Here is a 21,689-nt window from a genome sequence, read left to right as displayed (position 1 = left end):
GACCGCTACCTCCGCCTTTGTGCAAGGAGGAGCAGGAGGAGCACTGCCAGAGCCCTGCAAAATGACCTCCAGCAGGCCACAAATGTGCATGTGTCTGCTCAAACGGTCAGAAACAGACTCCATGAGGGTGGTATGAGGGCCCGACGTCCACAGGTGGGGGTTGTGCTTAGAGCCCAACACCGTGCAGGACGTTTGGCATTTGCCAGAGAACACCAAGATTGGCAAATTCGCCACTGGCGCCCTGTGCTCTTCACAGATGAAAGCACGTTCACACTGAGCACATGTGACAGACGTGACAGAGTCTGGAGACGCCGTGGAGAACGTTCTGCTGCCTGCAACATCCTCCAGCATGACCGGTTTGGCGGTGGGTCAGTAATGGTGTGGGGTGGCATTTCTTTGTGGGGGCCTCACAGCCCTCCATGTGCTCGCCAGAGGTAGCCTGACTGCCATTAGGTACCGAGATGAGATCCTCAGACCCGTTGTGAGACCATATGCTGGTGCGGTTGGCCCTGGGTTCCTAATGCAAGACAATGCTAGACCTCATGTGGCTGGAGTGTGTCAGCAGTTCCTGCAAGAGGAAGGCATTGATGCTGGCTTGCCTGTTCCCCAGACCTGAATCCAATTGAGAACATCTGGGACATCATGTCTCGCTCCATCCACCAACGCCACGTTGCACCACAGACTGTCCAGGAGTTGGCGGATGCTTTAGTCCAGGTCTGGGAGGAGATCCCTCAGGAGACCATCCAGGGAGGTCATACAGGCACGTGGAGGCCACACACATACTGAGCCTCATTTTGACTTGTTTTAAGGACATTACATCAAAGTTGGATCGGCCTGTAGTGTGGTTTTCCACTTTGATTTTGAGTGTGATCAAATCAGACCTCCATGGGTTGATAAATTTGATTTCCATTGATAATTTTTGTGTGATTTTATTGTCAGCACATTCAACTATGTAAAGAAAGGAGTATTTAATGAGATTATTTCATTCTAGGATGTTATTTTAGTGTTCCCTTTATTTTTTTGAGCAGTGTATTAGGGATCCGGATGGAGGGATGGAGGGATGACGAAGAAGAGTGAGGGGTCGAGGGATGTGGGGATGAGAGTCGAGGGTAGGGGGATGAAGAGTGATGGATGAGGAAATGGAAACGTGAGGGATAGAGGGTTGAGGGTAGGGAGGGATGGATGGATGAGAATGATGGTGGCAGGTAAGCAGGAGACGCAGGGCAGGTGAGCCGCCTTTTCATGTGTTCTGGAACGTCGTCAACTGGCGGAAGGGAACCAGGGGAGCGGAGGGTGTGAGGGAAGTGTCTTTTCATGTCCTGCAGATAGAGCCCCCAGTGGTTCCTACATTCACACAAAGGTGAATGAGAGAAGAGAAAAGGAGAAAGGGGTTTGGGTGGGAGAGGTGTGCTTAAATACTCTGAGTGGAAATGTGATGTGTTTGAGGCGTGGTCTAGTTTATTAAACTTCATTAAATCCACTTGAAAATAATACACAAAGAATGCTCCTTATGCGTTCCAAGATCCTTTCTGACAGGAGGCAGCAGGTGAAGCTGGGGTCTGTGACTCCCAGAGCATCAGCACTGGTTCTCCCTTCACCATAACTTGTGCATTGCGGAAAAAAGCTTGATTGGTGTTCCACAGGTTTTATTTTTTTACTCATTATCAGAAATGTAAGCCTGGCGCCTTGCACGCCTTGACAGCAGACTGTAAACAGGTGAGCTGAAGTTAGGGACTGTCTTAAAAGTGCATGCAAATGGTTCAAATGGAGCTTTACAGATTTTTGTCAGTAGCTATGTTTTCTTTTTCCAAACAAATTTTATTTTCATCTGGGCCTTATATACAGGAACTCAACTTACCCTCTCCAAGGGATATCATGTCTCGGAAGACTGAGGTTTTCATGAATAAAAAACATGCTGTATAGCACCACTGACATGCAAATTAGTGGAATTTCTGAGTAGCCCAGCTACTTGAAAAATTGTTAAAAATAACAATTTAGCTGTCTGCTAACAGACTGCATGTAGGGAGAAATAAAGTAAGTGGAAAACGGACACATTTTGTGTATGTTTCAGGTAATGTTACCAACTCACATTACCTTGACATTCAGCTTACTTTGTAGTTGCTGTTGTTGTGATGTTAGCTATAGCAGCAGGAGAGTTGTATCGCTGGGTGGAGCTGGTGTGCTTTCTCTGGGACCGTCTCGTCATCTCTTCATGTTAGCTTCACAGCAGCAACTGTAACCACAGTATGTTAACCAAAAACTTAGCTAACGATAGTTACATTACTTGCTGTGTTGTTGTTCATGCTATTTAATGGTATTTGTCATGGAGATGGATCTGTCCAGAATACCCTGCCTTTACCTGAATGACATGTTGCCTTGACTTAGCTTGTAAATCATGCCAATTTCCTGTTGAGATTAACAATTCACTCTGTGACCATGTTGAATTTAGCTGCTTCATTAACCCTTTGAATAAGTAACTGAGCAGCTCTGGTTGCGGTCATCTTGTGTAGCCACTCTCATAATGAAATAAACAGACCTGAAAGAGTTAAAATGACACTGACCATCTTGTTTGTATTTACAGGAAGAAGAAGGTGAAGAAGAGGCTGAAGAGTCCCCAGAAGAGGACTAAGCTTCCACGCCGTGAGACCTCTACCTCATTCAGCTGTCAGGTCTTTGAAAGGGAAAAGACTGCCTTGACCACTTATTTTTGACTTTTTCTACATGGGATGTTACACGGTTCGATTTCAGAGCATTTCCATCTTTGATCTGTCACTGAACAGGCAGAGATGTGCAGTACATGTCTGCATTTCTAAATTCCTTTGATACATTTTTACACAGATTTTTGTACAGATGCTGCAATATGGGGGAGATCAAAAGAAACCAGTACTAGTAATTGTAGTGCTGCCAGCTACCAATAGGCTGAACAGATAAGTCCAGACATTCTGCCTGTCAAAACAGAAACAGGTTTGGCAGCAATGGACGTGTCATCGGCCCCGTATCACAAACTTACTCTTCTCAATGAGAATAAACTAAAAACATACAGAAACCGACAGACACAAGAAGTAAGTATGGCCGCACCCCAAATGTCTGGAATTGTGGTTCAGGGCATTAGCAGGGGGTGCTTCATTCTGAAGACTACACCTTTGTACTGAGGTGCAAATCAAACGCACTCACAGTGCCACTGTAGAGCGGGCGCTCTCTCTCTCTCTCTCTCTCTCTCTCTCTCTCTCTCTCTCTCTCATATAGACAGACACAGATGCACAGACTCTTTCACTCACCCTCTCACTGTTAACTGATTCTCCAGACACTGACGGCAGAAAAGAGAACAACATTGTTTCAATTCCAGCAGCCTGGTATTGTCTTATAGAAATGTAGAACAGATATATCAGGGTTGGTTCTAAACCAAGCCAATCCGCCCACCGCTCACCCAAACTGGTGTTAGACCACCAAAGACAGAGAGACACAGAGATCTTTCCTCAGGGCAGTGATTTATCCATCGTGTTGGCTTAAAGCCATTTAGAAACATGCTTGCTGAAGCTGTTAGCATTGGCTCAGATTTAACTTTATCATCAGACTGAGTCTTCATACATCATCTATACTTTTACAACATGGCCATCTTTCTGTGGCTTCTCTCTCTGATGATATCCAGAGAAGAAATGGCACGCAATGCAAAGGTTGGTCACTGGGTGAACCTGCAGCGCAGTCTGGTCTCCTGATATTTGGTGAAAGTGCAAGTTTTAATTGTCAGTAAAGATATAGGAATTGAATCTGAATTTGAAAATCTGGACGTAAAAGACTGAATAAGAGACCTGAATGGATCTCGATGGGTTGAACAAATCCATCTAAATAATTACATTTTCTATGGGACAACACAAAAATGGCCGAAAAATAAAACCAATTATGTGATTATGTGACCATTTGCTAGTTTGTCAGAACATCAACAAAAGTGCCTAGACTGTATTTAAAGCTTTCATGTTGATACATCTTTGATCAGGACTGGACTTGCTAGACCAGAAAATCAGAGCACTACATGATCTCTGCTTTGCTCTCCCTGTTGTTGGTGGACTGACAGACCTCTTTCATTGGTCTAGAAAATGCTAGAACCTCTTTACATCCTGTCGGTGCTCCACTACCAAACTGTTTGACTTTGCATCAGACTACTGTAGACCGTTTGTTAACAATAACAACAAGCTCATGAACATAGCTTCATTCAGTTTGTTTCATTGCGCAACAAAGCTTTAAAACCGTGATTCCATCATTGATGTCACACTGCAAAGAAATCCAGGCTTGGTCTGCCTTACAAAAGAAAAACCTCAAGAACAAAAACCACATGAACAAACCACACTTTACCTCATGACACATTTACCTGGATTTAGTGGCAGCGTGACATTGGACAACTCATCTCGCACTGTAACTCCAGTGAACCTAACGTTTTAAGGAAAACTGATAGTCAGCGCTTTCTGGTCACTAATATGCAATACCTTCTCCTGATTTCAAACTACCTCTGACTCAGCACAACCAGCTTGTGAACGCTGTCGCTCAGTACACACCAACCAACGCACAGGAAGGCAGTGTACGTTCAGATATTTGATAATGTGTTGTAGCGTTATGCTGTACATTAACGAGGTCATGCCGGTTGTTGTCTTGTCATGGGGGAATTTGTTTGCAACTGTTTTGTTTGATTCAGGCGAACCCTACAGAATCTGTAAAGAAGCAAAAGTCAGAAATGACAGAGAGACAACATCAACTGCTTATTTTTTTCAATTGACCATCTTTTCTGTTGGTTATGATGGGCCAGTCAAGTGCTTTAACAAGGTTAGAAGCAGTGCAAAGACATGGTATCCATGCGGATAACATAACATTATAATATTTTAACAAAAATAAGCTTTTCAGTTTCAACATTTTTTACTTTACTTGGAGACAGACTCTGAAGCCTACAGTTCAGCATTTGTAATTTCCATATCCACATGTCCGTATATTATGTTCAGATGTTACAGTCACACTGAAAGCCAGGGTTTTTTTGCAGTTACATTTTCAGCTTTGGTTGTCTCCATACAAAATATGTCTATAAATGTGTAAAATATTTTTTTTAATGTACATGATCTAATTTCATTAGAATATGTGTGAATTATATTATATATGTTACTCTTGTTAAGCGGGGCTGTATCCTCTAATATGTTTTTATATATATATAAATGTAATATTTAAGGAGTCCAATCAACACCTTTTGAGTGAAGCTGTTCAGATGCAGTCTTTAGAGTTTGTCTCCATCAACCCTTGTGCACTTGGCGGACATTTTCTTTCTTTAGGGATTCCTAGAAAAAGCCTTGATTCAGTGGTCTGTTATACATAAAGCAGCAAACCTATTAAGTACTGTTTTTTTCTCATTTGCCTTAATGTTAATTTGTATCTCAACATTGTAATGAAACATATTTTTCATTATCTGTAACTTGGGACTTTTTTAACAAACTTGAATTTATTTTGTACTGACAGGGGTTTAATAAGCATCCAGAGTTTGTCTGACACTACATGATATAACACGTTTCTTTGTTATTTTTTGGCTTTGAATAGCTAGAGTTGTTTTTCCTGAGTTATGTACTGTACCTCAAACAAACCGATAAAAATGGACAAATCAGTTGTCACGTACCTACCTCCAGTCTTGAAAAGGAATGCTTTTGCCAGTTTACTTTCAGTATGAGTCACATTAATGTATAATATGATCTATATCAGGACTGCAGAACCTTACTTAAAGTATTGTATCAGATCAGTCAGGCTTCCAATTTCAGTACATTTGGATTCTCACCTTCAACTTGACTTTCAGGTTTTGAAACACATATGTTTTGAGTTTGAATTTGTATATTGTATTCATGAATATGTTTTCTTGTTTTTAATTAGTAGATATCAATATACTTGATTAGCTGCTTTGTGTACTTCACACAAATGTGATTTTCTTTTCTTGTGATATGGTTAAACCAGATGTATATGGAATTGCTTCATAGTGATGGAATATACCATTTTTCACCTGTCACCAGACAACCTTTGAAAAGTGGTATTTGAACTGGGCCAGAGGTAGAACCTCAGAGGAGCTACACTGATCCGGTCAACCTGCCTTCACCAGCAACACTAGTATGGAACAGTAGCAGCTTAACAGAGGTTGTGGTAATCTCTCACTAACCAACAATCAGCACAGTGTTCTGGACCATGAAGGTGCCTTCAAACTGAATGCAAAGCAAATTCTGATCTTGCGTCATTCCAATGTTTCCCCTGTACTGCAGTCCGTGTTTATTCATCGCAAACAGCCAGTATAACAACTGTACGGATTTTAGCTGTAGCTGGTAATTAGCCAGCAACATACTCAACTAATTGTTATGAATAATGATTTTTTGCTTTTGCTAAGGAACAATATGTTAGTAGTAGTACATAAAAAACAATGGATGCTGGTGTGAAGCGAATCACATGCCGCTGTAGTGTATATAGCCCCTAGACGGGAATTTTTTGCTCAAGTTGAAACATTTTCGACTTGTGCAGGCGTGTCATTGCCTAAAAATCACATCGCCAAAGTCACATTCGGGTTTGTTCGTGTTGACTCATACACCTACCTTGACTTTATTTGCAGACACATTAGGTTTAATTACGCTACACCCTTTTCCATGTAAGACATTTTCACATGTCATAGTAAGAAAAGCACAGGTGTATGTAATATCATTAATAAAGAATTCCATTGAGCCGCTTCAGTTTCAGGGTCCTGCTACTGTGCATGCTGACTTACTGTCAAGGTTTTAAGGACATGTGAATAACGCCTGTGCTGTTCCTACTATGACAAGGCAAAAAGTATTGTGTGAATAAGCCTATTATATGTGCTCATTTATTTCACAAAAGAAGATACAGCAACAGCATTGGACAATTTTTTTAATATATTATATTTAGTAAATGTATTTATTATATTTCACATTTGACAAAGCAAGATTATGTACGTCCAATCTTTGTGCTAGGTTGAAGCTAGGCTAAACCATCTCTTTACTGGACAAACAGAGATGACACATATCTCACCTGACAAAAATCTGATTAGTATATTTAGGTGTAAATTCATTGCTAACCCACTTTCAACATCATGGCTTGCAACGTTTTAGTCCTCACGGGACTACATCTCCTCCAGTAATAAGTTAGCGGAAGATAACGAACATATCCAGGCACTGCAGAAAATGCTGTTTTTACTAATCCAACCAATCCAAACAGAGAGAATCACAAGCTGCCATTAAATCAGCTACCTAAGAATGCTGTATAAACTGTGTGCAAAGGGTAAAGGCGGGTTGATCAGTAGCTTTTGTGAATGACTTTGAAACAGACTGGCTTCATCATTTGATGAATCATTAAACACCACAATTATCAGCCAGCCGGACCCCATGAAGACCAGGTATTAACATGTGATCTGTATCTGGATAAGGAAAAAAGCACACAGAATGTGATCTGAACCAGACAGTGTATCCAGGTACAGATCACACGATGATACCATGTGTACATGGCGTCTAACTGAGTTTTTTAACTTGAACATTTGTCATGAGTTTAGTTCAGTAGAGTTTAAAACGCAAGCTATTGACTGTAGTTGAATGACTGTAGAAGCCACTGTTGACAAGCTTTCAGCTCTGGGAGTCTTAATGAAGTTGATCTTTTCTCTTCATGATATCATTTTCCAGTACAATCAAATACACATTACTACCTCCAGAAAGGCCTACTTTTACCTCATTTTCAAACTCAAATACTGTTTAGAATTCAGGTGTGTGAGAGCATATTGTGAACATGATAAAATTATGTATATGTACATATATATATCTATCTATATAGATATATATATATGTACATACATTTTTCTCTGCCTCTTAGTCACCATTGGGTAAGACTAGATATGTAGCTAACCTCTGAAAAGGACTTTTCTTACCATATGCAATGTTTTGTAGTTAGCTGTGAGGGAAGTGGAGAGATTTCCCAGCTCTCCCTCTGCCTTGCTCCTTGTATATTATTTCAAAAATCTTTTACAGTATCTAATGTTTATTTCTTTCTCTATCCTAGTATCCTCTATCTAGTATTCTTCAATTTCTCAAAAAAAAATGTGCTTGTTTGCTAAAAAAAAAAGTCTTTATAAATATTCACTGCATTCTATTCAGCACAATAAAAAGTATGTCATCAGTAACAACGACGTGTGTTTATTATTTCTGTAAATCAACTTATTTACAGTATACAGTACATTTTACAGTAAGGCTGTGTTATAATAATAATAATTATCACGGCGGTCGCTGTTCGGGCTCTAATAATAATACACTTATATTGCATGGGGGGTGTAGCTGGGGTTCAGGAGGTAGAGCGGGTTGGCTGTTAATCGGAAGGTCGGCGGTTCAATCCCTGGCTCCCCCTGGTTGCGTGTCAAAGTGTCCTTGGGCAAGATACAGAACCCCGATTTGCCCCTGGCGGCTGTTCCGCCAGTGTATGAGTGAGTGGGAATCTTATTTTCCGTCTAAGCACTTAGGCTCAGTCTATGAATGTGTGTGACTGGTGAATGCAGATATAGTGTAAAAGCACTTTGGTCGAAAAGACTAGAAAGGCGCTATACAAATACGGAGCATTTACATTACATTTAGCTCAAAGTGCTTTACAATAAAGTGAACAAACTTCTTGATAAAAAAAAAAGCAATCAAACCAATCAAATGAATAAACAAAAGAGCTGATAGGCTATGCTAAGAACAAGAGAATATGTGAAAGATTGATTGATTTGAACTATAAACCTACTATACCCAGACTGATAGGTAATCGCTCTACAAGTAATTTGAATGTGACTACCATAGTGTTACCTTATCACCCTCTCCTGAATCTGTGCCATAACAAACTGGTGTGTCATTCAGAATTAGCTGTTTTTCAAATTGTTTTATGGACTATAATCCCACGGACATGGCAAACTCTATCATTATTATCTTATTGGTATAAATGCTAGAAGCACGTTCTTCTACTTTTTTTTATTATTCCACAATTGTTTTTGCAACTCTGTCCACATTTTTTCATTCAAACATCAAAATATTAATCTCAATATGGACATTATTATTTTTATTAGTCATTCCTTTCATATTTTTAGAAATATTCAGCATTTTCCAAGAAATTTTTTGCATTGACAAATTATCAAGCTTTTTCAACTCTTATCTACTGATTCATACCTTCAGTGAGAAACTCTCTTTGGCATTCAAAATATTCCATGCTTCATAGATTATGAGTATTGTTATGGCAGAAAATTGTGTCCTCTTACATTTAATCTTTTATGTATGATCTTTTAATATTATTATTATTATTATTATTATTACTATTCTCATTATGGCTTATATATATATATATATATATATATATAGTTTTTATCCTTAACCTTTCCTGTCCTATACTCCTTATGTTAGTCTATCCACATTTACTAGGATTTAGGTCAGAGCTGTGAGATTGTTTTCCCCTGTTGTTGTTCCTCTCCTCTCCTGGAATGTTCATTCAAGGCTGAGAGAGGATCTCTGTTCCCCAAAACATAGAAACCTAGACTGTAAATGATAATGCATCCCTTTGCTCTGGGCCAGACGCCTGAAGCTGCTCTAGGCGGCAAGTCTCTGGACCAGCTGTTAATGTGTTTAAATACTTCTCTGTTTAACGTTCCATCCCTAACCTTAAACATACTGTAGTTGCTATGCACAGATATTGTACAAAGAAAGACTAGAAAAAAAAGTTGGCATCCATCATCAACCACTTATTCGGCATACAGGGGGGGCTGGAGCCAATCCCAGTTTACATCAGGCACACCCTGGGGGGGTACACCCTGGACGGGTCGCCAGCCCATCACAGGGCCACACATAAACAAACAACCAGTCACACTCACATCCACACCTAAGGACAATTTTGGAGATGAATGGTGGGAGGAAGCCGGAGCACCTGGAAATAGCATCATAGAATATAAATAACATCACAGAGTACGGTCTAGACCTGCTCTTTTATGAAAAGCGCTGTGAGATAACTGTTGTTGTGATTTGGCGCTATATAAATAAAATTGAATTGAGAGAACCTATGCGGACACAGGGAGAACATGCAAACTCCACACAGGAAGGCCGGCGTAACTGGGGTTTCAACCCCCAACCTTCTTGCTGTGAGGCGACAGTGCTAACCACTGAACCACAACGCCGATGAATATCGGTGAACATCGGCAATGAATATTAAAAAATGTAACGCAACATAGGGTTTGGAAAGATGCCCTCCCAAGAAAAACAGCGCCATCATTTCAGCAAGTGCCTCAAAACAATACCTGTGACGTTATAGTTTACTACATCAGACTATGTTTGTTTCCTGTTTCCAGCTGAAAAGTTTTTTTTAAACGTGATCATTAACCTCCACAAAGTACCGATTTTAACCCAAACTTATCCCTTAATCCATCCAAGCCGTTTTTGTGTCTAAACCTAAACCAAACCATCACCATAGATTTGTCACATCATAAAACAGATTACTTTTTTTCTTTTTAGGCAATAATATTCCTAACTGTCTGAATAAGGTGTTTTCAGGAGATTTTCAGGAATGAGACTTTAAGTGATGTTGCTTCCTGGAAGTGACATACATCCAAATAGTTTTGATTTTGATCACTCGCTCCTGCGCTCCATGAGTGACAGAAATTGAGAATCTACCATAAGGTCTCAAAATCACAGCAATAACAAAGAACAGCAGCCTCTTCACACTAAAAACTATTCATAAATTGTCACAGCAATTTCAAAAATATCAAAACAATATGTCAAATGCTGAAACGGGTACGGCATCTTCTTTTCAGTGTCTCTAGTATGTGGAAGCTGATCTTTCTTTGTTGTAACTTTACCAATTTTAAAACCCCATATGGGAATAAAATCACACACAGTCTCATAGTAGGAGGAAAAGATAGGCTTTTGTATTATACTGTGTGCATGTTACTGCCTAGCTGTGCTGTCCATGAGGGAAGGCTTCAGACGGTGATTGATTGCCTCAATCGACCTGCTCCAGACAATCTCCATTATGGTTCTACGTGAGGAGACTGCGCTGGGCCCTTTGGGAGACAGCACCCAGCATCACGCTGTTGCCCTACCTACCTCCATCACAGCCATCTGTAAACATTTGTCAAGTGAGAGGCGGGGAGGGCTGGAAGGGCTGGGAGAGCAGTGATGAAGCCTCAGCTGCTGGTTGTCTCCAGTTCTTTGATATCCTCCAGCACTCCTTTCTCACTCTAGAGGTAACTTCCCTTCTCTTGAACCAAAGGTTAAATTCCATTTTCCTTAAAATTTTGTTTCCTTACATCAAACTAATTCATTGCCCCATTTTCGCCAGTTGCACACTGCATCGCTAATATGAACAAAATCTAAACATCAATGTTGGGCAAGTTACTCAGAAATTGTAATACTGTAAGTTACTTATAACTTCTTACTCCTTAAAAAAGTAATAATATTACTTTACTTATTACTGGGTGATAAAAGCAACTAGTTACATTACTCGTTACATTACTATATGATTTTCACTGACTTGAACAACATAAGTCCCGTGCCACTGACCTGCAAAACAGTCGCACATTCACCTCAAGCATGGTGCGTTCAGTAACGCAGCGTTGGTTGGATTAACTGTAATATAATTGCTGTTTTGGAAATAGTAATCTGTTACTGGGAATCGAGTTACTGGGAAAAGTTACTGAGTAACGCATTACTGCCCAATACTGCTAAACATAGACATCATAGGGTGGTATAAATATCTAACCAAAATGAAAGCTGAACCTGGCAACGTTGACATCATCTCCAGAAGGTCAGGTCACAAAGTAGATAGACTTTGTCTCAATGTGCAGTCTTCCACCTTTAAAAATGATTTAATTTCTACATCCTGACATTTTTGTGAATAACTGTCTTCCAAGAATTTCAACGCTAATGTTGACATCAGGGCTAAGTACAAGAAGTCCTGCACACATTTGTTCAAATTAACTTTTTACTATAAACATATATATACTATATGCTATATTAGTATTACTATAAATATATATACTATATGCTATATTAGTATTAGTATTACTATAAATATAAAGTGTATATACTATATATACAGTATATACCATCTCATAGATAGTCCAACAGTCTGCACTCACACACAGTGTGCTCGAATATTTCAGTCATGAATGATGCATTATTCCTGCTCTGGTTGGCACCATGGAAATGAAAAGAAATGAAATGAAGTCTGTCTTTCTGAGGGCAAATGATTTAGGAGTATCATCTGTGTAAAGTGTAGTGTTGGTCACATTGGCCAGACAACACATCAAGCAAACTGAATTGCCCTTTTTATAACTCAATAACTATTTATAAAACTAAATAACGTACTGATAAATATGTAAAGAAGCCTTCGCCGTCTGCTGTTTGTGCTGCTCGAGCCGAGTTTTCTCTTCTAATGATGCAGGACATGCGGACCACAAAATTCTTTACTTGGGAGGGACAATCATTCGGCATAACTAAATACTGCTCATTATGCACACATAACTTTTATGTTGCATATAAAAGTACTTGACAACACTATTACATTTAGTTCCTACCAAGTTAATAGCTGTAATCTGCAGGAAGTCTGACAGGTGAAGAAACACCAGGAGTCAAGTGACCAGAGAGGTTGTGAACCCCCAACTAAGCCAAATATATGCAATGCATAATGCTTTGCATGTATATGTACAGAAAAAACAACAGTTTGGTTGCCCGTGTGAACTTAATTTGAGGCACTGTGTTCATATTTCTTTCTGCTCCAGCATTTCGTTTACAGAAACAATGATGTGCTTTTTTCGACTGTGTGAAGAGTTATGAGAACATCTGGAGCATGCATTTGCTGTTTTTCAAATAGTTTTGTGGCTTTGTGTCTGTCTTTATTTCAAACCTGGCACTAACAGTGCATCAGAACTATATTTTATACTTTGAAGTTCAGCTTCAGTAATATGCTGAAAGGATACAGAGAACCAAAGAGGACCACTAGGTGTCAGGATGGAATCATAATTCACCACAAGACCATGAGACTAAACAACCTTTTGAGAACGTAAAAACAATGAAACAGTTATTGCAGCATATAAAGCATAATATCAAACTATTTTGCATACATGAGAAACACTTTAACATGAGTATACATAAATGACAGGAAAGCAAGTGCTAGTCCCAGTGCGTCTTTCCTAGATCAAGTTGGTAAAATGATCAAAATTCTTGAATGAATTGCCTTTTTAACTTACGTTGAGTTCCGTGAACAAATGAGATGGTGATGAGATTTGGTCCCCCCTGAGGGTGTTTGGGTGAGAAGCATCCTGCTGTTGAGCAGCTGCTATCTTAAAGCCACAGTGACTTGATGGCTTTCCACAGTTGTGTGTTTTCTCGCTGCAGACTCGTCTCTCTACAGGGCCCTGCAGCCAACAGAGGGACCGCGGTATCAAATGGTGAAATTTGGTTCAGACATTCATGTTTCTTTTATTATTTAATTTTATTTAACCTTTGTTTAAAACGGAATGTCCTATTGAGAATCTCATTTTCCATGAAGACCTGGCCAAAACACATAGTTACAGACAGAAAACACAAAAGGAGACAAATTAAACAGCATAGGGAGCTAGCATTTTAAAAAAAGAGAAATTAGGATTAATTTGCACAACCAGGTAAAGATTGACAACCCAAGGAATCTGCCTCTTTTTTCATTTCTGCCTCTTCTGCCAAGTCTTTCTTGATTTAAAAGCATTTAATGTGTTTCAAGTCCTTTTACAACAAATTCCATGCTGTGGGTGCAGAATATAGAGATTCCGTGTGTTCCCCATGTTTGTTGCCAGCTCGTCTTCGTCTTGATGTCAAGTGTACCAGCCTTTTCCTAGTGTTTCCCTGTCTTCACTGTATATCCAGCTTGTTCTGTTTGGACTGGATTTTGGATTATTGCAAACAAAACAAACAAAAATACCATGTTTTTTGCCCATTTTATAACAAAAAATGAAGAAACGAAAACACAGTTGTTTTCAAGCAGAGTCAAACAAAGAGTCAGAAGAGACAAAATACTCATTGCTCACAGAAAGGGATTTTATGGGTTTACAAAATGTTATTTAGATTTTTAGTGGTGACAGACAAATTATATTCTGATTTGGATTTCTTGATAAAAGAGGAGCATTTGTTTGTCTAAAAACAAGCAAATGTGTGGTAGAACCTGTTCTCCTTGCCTTAGCCTTGACTTTTCATCTAGTGCCATTGTTACACCCATAGAATGTAAGTTGACTCAAGGGGTGACCTATTTTAGAAACTATTTATTCTGAAAGAATATTTGAAAAACACTTTTCTTAAACTCAAAATAGAAAAGCTTGAAATTGAACGGGGGTGTCTGTAAACATGCCTGACAAAGTACAGTACATACACATAAACTAACACATTTAAGTAAGAGGGCAGTTATATAAATATCCATCAGGTCAAAATTTTATTTGTCCAGTAAATTGTCATTGTAAGCATGTTAAGTTGCTAGTGTTACCATTTAGTATATACCAGAGGTTTTCAATGTCTGAGACTGCGAGCCTCCCCTCAGGCAAACCTTTATTTAGTTTGCTTAGTTTCACTAATATATAGCCCAATATTGCTGTTTGACATGACCACATACATAACAAAGGTCTGTTCTAAGGCATTTATATGTTCCTGACTCTGTGTGTGAGGACTCATGTCCTCACTCCAGCTCTGTACATAACACACAGGCATGCGATTGATACTATTCTCATGTAACTCTCAGTTAGAAAGCAAATACATGAATTTCCCAAAATGTAAGTAATCTTTTAAGATCGGAAATCCTCGTTTAACGAAATGAGCTGAGAATAAGCTAGAGCTATTTCTCCACATGTTCTTACACAGATTGGAGTTGCACATTTAAAACTATGAGTATAATCTATACTACAGTATCTTGACAGAATAACAATTTACCTCTGCCCAATATGTAGGTTTTCTTTTGAACATCCTGTCAAAAATCCCCCCTTATAGTATCAAAGGCCACAGTACATCATTGCAGGGCTAACTTCTTCCAATCCTCTGAATTTATTATCTAAATGTCAGCTGAAATTAATGCATTAAATTTTAAATTGAATTAATGGGCTGCTCCACTAAAACTTTTAATAGCCTATCCGATAAGAGAAATGGTGAAGTGGGACCTTTATTAAAGGGAAGTTAAGGGATGGCTCTGCTGGGGACATTCAGACTCCAGGGAGCTGATAAACTGGGTGCTCCGCTCTCCCTGCTCTCATTTAATTTAGAGTGAGGTCAATCCGCTGTCCCTTCAGCCTCAAATATCTCAACAGCAGGTTGAAGTATAAGGTTAAAATGTTTATAAACCTGGCATCAGAGAAAATAAAATGGTAAGTAAAAACACACATATAGTCCGGTGCAAGAGTTTTAAGGCAGGTGTGAAAAATTTGCTGTAAAGAAAGAATGCTTTCAAAAATGTTAAGACAATATATTTAGAAAATGAGCAAAATGCATAGGCAGTGAATAAAAGAAAAGTCTAAATCAAACAACATTTGGTGTGACCACCCTTTGCATCTAAACAGTATCTGTTCTTCTAGGTACACTTGAATCGGTTTTCGAAGGAACTCAGCAGGTAGGTTGGCCCAAACATCTTGGAGAACTCCCCACAGTCTTTTAGGCAGCCTCAGTTGCTTCTCTCTCTTCATGTAATTCCAGACAGACTGGATGATGTTGAGATCAGGGTTCTGTGGGGCCCATATCATCACTTCCAGTGGCCTGTACTATGAAGCAAAGTAACTGGCTAATCCAGGTAACTTCAGGAGCAACTTTGTGACTTTCGGTGTAACTTCCTGGTTAACTAAGACTGGAAAGGTTTTACCTGAGGTCTGCTGCCATGACAATTTACACTGCATCTCTCAACTGCTCTGAGCAGGTTATCTTCATGGTTAACTCTAGGTTAGCCTATAGCCCATACGTGGGCTACACACCATATCTGCACTCAGTGTTAATGAGTAGGCACATGTACACATAGATATCAAAAGAGGCTCAAGCCCCTGAGCTTTTTCTTCCTCTAGAGAAAGTGGCCTTTCATCTGGGGTGCTTTTCTTTTAAATATATATTAGTGCTGGGCAACGATAAAAATTTTTAATCGCAATTAATCGCATTGGTACATGCAAAATTGAATAATGAATTCTAAAGTAGTGTATTGCACACTTTGGATTTAAATGTACTGCTATATACACAAAAATGCAATAACATGTAGTTTGCAAACACTTTAAACAAATAAGGTGCTTTTTACCAGCAGTATTCCCCTTACACAGTAGCATTAAATATTTCTTGTAAATCTCAACTTAAACATTAATGTAATCAAATCAAATATAAAACTAAGCTATTTGCACTTCCAGGACATTATCTTTTATCTAGCTTGTTAAAACAAGTTACCATCAGAGTCCAGTTTTCTTGGGATGTATTCTGATCAGGTATCAGCAGAAACATTTTTCTTTTATCAGGGAGCAGCAGAAACAGTCTGTGTTCAGTAGCAAGTGTCCCTGTTAGAGTGAGGTGAAGTGGTCGAGCACAAGGTGTACTGGGTGCTATGTGTATTCAGAGCCAGTGAGACTTTCAAAATAATATTTTTTAAAAACTGCGTTGACGTGCGATAAAATTATCGCCGGTAATTAATTAATGCGTTAACGCGATAATAACGCGATAATAACACATTAACGCGATATGATAAAACGAGATGTTAGGTGCGTTTGACTTAATGCAGCGCTGCACAGAGCTGACTTAACAAGACATGCTGCTTACAAATTGTGTCTGACTTTCGCACTGCAGGTTAGTGATGGAAAAAGCCCCTGCAGTCACCTGCAGCTCACGTTAGACTATGAAATCGGCGAAAGTCAGCCGCCGTCATCTCGAACGCATCTTTTCTAATCGTAAAGGGGGCAATTACGCTCTGGTCACATGACACGCCAGAGTATGCAGAGCAAGCATCAACTTCGCACGTTACGCTGTACCTTGACTTGTTGTTGTACAATGGCCTTAAGCTTGACAGAAGCTGACCCGAGATTTTAGTGTCACACAGGGAATGAAAGTAGCACCCGCCATCTGCGGGTACATTTCTGGTGTTGGTGCCTGAAATCGTCGGGCCATCCGCCGCGTAGGCGGACAGGAAACAGAAAGACAGGAGTAGTAAGGTATTGTGGCGATCAGCGCCTCTGTCACACACACAGCCACCAGTCAGCTCAGTATGTAACAGCGTTTCAAACCAAACTCACAAGTCCGAAAGAGGCTCAGTCTGTCCCGAGTTACAGCCGGTGCGCTGCTAACCAGCATCGGAGGCTGTGGGGAGACTCCGGTGTTGTCAGAGAATTACTAAGCTTGTCTAATAAACACAAGGCGTCACTTGGTTTTATTTTCGTTGGCCAACGTTTGAATTGAACCTCAAACTGAGTATTTTTGAGGCTTTTGATGAGAGATGGACTCCTAGGAGATTTGAAATGAAATAAGGACTCATTAATTGGTGGTTGAACTGTGGGTTTTGTATTGAGCGCTTACTGTATAATACAGTTCACACTGGTAAACTTTGTTTTTCTTCTGTAAGTTGGCCTACCTAATGATGTTATATCATTATTTAATGCCATGACTTGACTCTCAAATTATCTTTCTCATATTTAAATAATTTGATATTTCTTCTCCACCACTGCTCATAATAATTCAAGCAATTAAAGCATCACCTAATTTCATCATAACAGGCCTGGCCTACAAGAAAGAACAGTGTATGTTTAATCTGTCTATCTGTTAGTCATACTATACACTAGGGCTGCAACTAATGACTATTTTCGTAGTCGACTAATCTGTTTATTTATTTATTTGATTAGTCAGCTAGTCATGATTATTTTTCGTCACCCCCTAACCCTAATTAAACTATTTAACTAATTAAATATCTTTCAAGTGAATTACTGATTTCCAACACACAGCCTAACTAGCTAACGTTACCATTTAGTGAACGAGGTTTACTATTACACTAGTATCAATGCCAGGGGGAAACCAGGGAAGAAGACAAGACAGCGTAGGCTACGCCTGTAATTCACTGATTTATACAAACTTTTATCAGAGGGCGCTTTGTTTGGTTAAACTGCCAATATTCAATTTCTACACAGTTGATTTCTCGCCTCAAAACCGCTCAAAAGTGTATTTAGTTGTAGCAGATCTAGGCTACGTAAAATTTTAATACAGTTATGAAAATTAATATTTCCGGGAATATCAATTCATGCCTCGAAATTAGGAGCACCACCTAAAGATTTGCTTGTCCGCCCAAGGCTTTAGGTCCTTGAATATAGCCTGAGAATTACACGAATTTCTGGTAATTCATTAGTTGTTACTGGTTCAGTTATTCTGAAATCGTAAGGCCAATCAGTCAGTCTCAGATCTGAGCATAAGTTCTATGTATAGGGACTCTAGATAATAACACACACACATACATCGCTGTGCTCAAGGTGAATTTATTAACTAACAAAAGAGGGTACAATAGTGGGTAAATATTCTGTGGTGATATTACAGGGTAACAGTTAATATGACAACCAGGAGGTAATAAAACAGGGTAGCCTATGTAAGGTTCGATTGAATTTCAATTTATATTGTAAAGGGAGAGAATTCTACGAGTATGAGGGAATAAATGACCAAAATTAGGTTGCAGATTTAGTTTGACTAATCTAGGGGTTTATTAACGGTGGATGGAGCCACTAGAGAACACCAACGAGTCACAGAGTGTGGTTTGTTTTGCCCTACCGTTGCCGCAGGTCCCGTAGCAAGGCTGGACTGCCGGTTGGCTCGTGAAGTCGGTTCTAGCCCGACACCAGTGGCGTTTTCGAGTTGGGTTCGAAACCGGTGGATTGGGTCCGGAGTCCTTTGTGGGAAGCGCTTGCAGCAACGGGCTGTCAGCCAAGGCTTTTGCTCTGATCTCAGTTCGTTTGGTGTCGCTATAGGGCCCACTCAGGGTTCTGTCGTCAGAGCCGTGGTTTCATTTATTCAAGGCCATAAATGAAGGCTTCTGAATTTCTGGTCCAAAGTTGCTCACAACGGTCGGATGAGGTTGCAACAACAAAATCAAATAAACTCACACATTCGCCGTAGGTTCGCGAGGCCTCGGGAATATAGGCTATTTAATGTTGCTGAGATTAAGCAGGCAGCTCCAAACAGAATAAAAAAATCAAATCTCCCGCTAAGAAAATTGGAATTCAGGGTCATAGCTTTCTCGGCTTGTCTGAAGGAGATTTAAGTACGAAACGAAAAAATCGGAATTTCAAAAGTAAAGGAAGTTAAGAGAGCGTATACGTTTAGTTTCAAGAAAGTTTTAAAAGAGAAGAGCAAAGTTTTTGAAGAGAAGAGAGTGTTTTTTTTTTTTGAAGAGAAGAGTTTTTTTTGAAGAGAAGAGAGTGTACAAAAAAAGCAGGGCCTTTTATTGATCCCGCTAGGTAGTGTGACGTCAATTTTGGGGATGGTCTCCCAAACGTCGCTAAGGTGTTAACTTTTTGGGATAAAGAAATATACGTTCCGCGTATTTCCCTTTAATCTCTCTCTCCACAATATCGACATTTGGAAAAATACTTAGTTCTAAACATTCGGATAAAGACAGTTAAAACAAGGCTAAACACTATGGAAAAAGGTTATAATGGTTATGTAAAACGTAACAAAGCTTGATTACCTGTCCTCAGTATACTTGCTGGTTACTGGTTTTAACTCACGAGACAATTTAGATGTAAGCGTGACAGCAAAATTTCATTTATACAATTACATGGTGATAGGTAGCGATTCTGTCAGTGTAAGCCGAGTTTTAAACACTTGCGTGTTATACCTTTCCTGTCCCCTTGGTGGCGCTCGGGTCACACAAGAAAAGAGTAGACATTCCACTTTAACTGAGGGGCTGGTGATACACAGGAGCGTTTCAATGGATTATTTAGTAGGAAATTGTATATGAAACATTTAACTAAAGCATTAGTTAGCATTGAATAGACAGTGATTACTAGGGAGTAACAGGAATGACTTAAGACAACACAGAAAGAGGTTAGAAAACTGGTTCAAGATTACTTTCTTATGGGTCTGCTAGTCTTCAAACATCACTAAAGGATAACAACAGGGTTATTACTTACTAAACTCAGAGGCAAACACCGCTGCTCACTTAGCAAGGTTATTATTTAAACAGAATAAACACAGTTATAATGGAACCTTGCTTGGTTCGAGTAACAGGGGTTTTTATGGTCTCTCTTCTCTGCATTCCTGGCTTATCGCATTGGTTATCAGAGAATGAAATGGTGGTTTATGGCTCAGCCGTTCTGTGGAGAGAAAAGAGTCAGATTGAGGCTGGAGGTGACCTGCGGGAGGGAGAAGGGGTCAGATCGCCCCCTTTCCTGTCCTGTGGACTGTCTTTAGTGACACCTTTATGGCTAGAAAGGTTCACTAAGGCTCTTTGAATACATAATCCTTAAGCGATGCATTGTCTGATTGAGTCTCTTTCAGGGCTTACCATCACCAGGCGATGTCTCTGGGTTTTACATGTGAAAAGGTCAACTCTCGGGGAGGGAAACTTCCCTCCCTCTTTTGACACCCTCTGACCTTCTTTGAAGTGCGTCTGGTTGAGTTCACAACATAGTGATTAAATAGCGTAAAAACCTTGTAAAAACAAACAAACAAGCAAAAAAAAAAAATGCTCTGCTGTTTGCCTCTAGACAAGTTTCCATCCAATTGTCATGCGAATTTTAAGTGTACTTTTGAAATGTCACAAAAAATAAATAAATTGCAAAATCGGTGCGTTTCCATCAGCTGGTTTAGAGCGAATAAACCAGGCTACGGCAAGCGCCATTACATCAGTAGTTGACGTTACACATGGCTGTAATAAACAAGACGTTTGGGTTCCAAACCAGAAACAAAACTAGTCGCATGAACCTGATGGCCACTGATCTTAGAAAAATGGAGAGAGGTCCTCAGAAATGTGTTTCAAGCGGGCGTGTCTTTGCACGTTATGGGAATCCGGTGTTATGCAAGTTTTGCACGCCTCCCGAGAATTGCATGCACCTCCAAATAATGCTTTTAAATGCTATAATATCCTTTGTGGGGTTCATCAATGGGGATAAATGATTAAATTAAAATTAAATAAATAAAGTAAATAGCCTATTCTATGAATGTTTAGAGTCGTTAATATTTTATTACACTCAGTAGAAGTAGCCTAGCATTCATTGAGATTTAAGAGGTAAATCCATAATTTCGCAGAACAGATGATGAAGGCTACCTACCGAGATTTGCACCCAGCTCTTTTTTCAGCACAAATGAGCTTCACCAGCCACGAGGTGCATGAAATTCTTGGCCGGTGTAGGTACCAGATGTGCTCGGGTGGTTAGATCTGCACGGGGGCCTGCGCCTGTTGGTAACGTCAGATGACTTGATGATTTGCTTTTATTTCGTGTAACTGGGTAGACCTGTATCGGCCTGATTTTTTAATTTCTTTTTTAAACCTGTCCTGCCCAGCAGCCTGGTATAGAGTATGATGACCTGGATACCATATTGTGCCAGACAGATTTTACTTTAACAGGAGAGTATTAATATACTCCTTTGTCTGTTTTATTATTTATTTAATTATGTATTGATTTGTCACCGGGCCGGACAGGGGGGCAGACACGGGGATGGGGG

At 39.6% G+C, this 21,689-nt stretch overlaps 1 protein-coding gene and 1 long non-coding RNA gene across 2 annotated transcripts in view; one reads left to right on the top strand and one right to left on the bottom strand.

The window, feature by feature from the left end:
- hmga2 (high mobility group AT-hook 2) overlaps nt 1–5,143 on the top strand; it is a 43,952-nt gene extending 38,809 nt beyond the window's left edge. Inside the window, exon 5 of the mRNA XM_046071862.1 lies at nt 2,582–5,143. Within this exon, the coding sequence (XP_045927818.1) occupies nt 2,582–2,629 (48 nt within the window). The 3' untranslated portion in view covers nt 2,630–5,143. The remainder of the gene's footprint in view (nt 1–2,581) is intronic.
- An 8,248-nt stretch (nt 5,144–13,391) lies between these two features.
- Nucleotides 13,392–17,341, bottom strand: LOC123984650. The gene is made up of 3 exons (XR_006828481.1): nt 17,282–17,341; nt 13,519–13,568; nt 13,392–13,432 (listed from the first exon to the last, which is right to left on the bottom strand). It is a non-coding gene; the product is annotated as an uncharacterized LOC123984650 (long non-coding RNA).
- Nucleotides 17,342–21,689: the final 4,348 nt, after the last annotated feature.

This window comes from Micropterus dolomieu, linkage group LG16 (assembly GCF_021292245.1).
Source record: "Micropterus dolomieu isolate WLL.071019.BEF.003 ecotype Adirondacks linkage group LG16, ASM2129224v1, whole genome shotgun sequence".
Classification (NCBI taxonomy): domain Eukaryota; kingdom Metazoa; phylum Chordata; class Actinopteri; order Centrarchiformes; family Centrarchidae; genus Micropterus; species Micropterus dolomieu.
The sequence above is the reverse complement of the archived record's forward strand: the minus strand, read 5'-3'. Positions and strand labels throughout refer to the sequence as shown.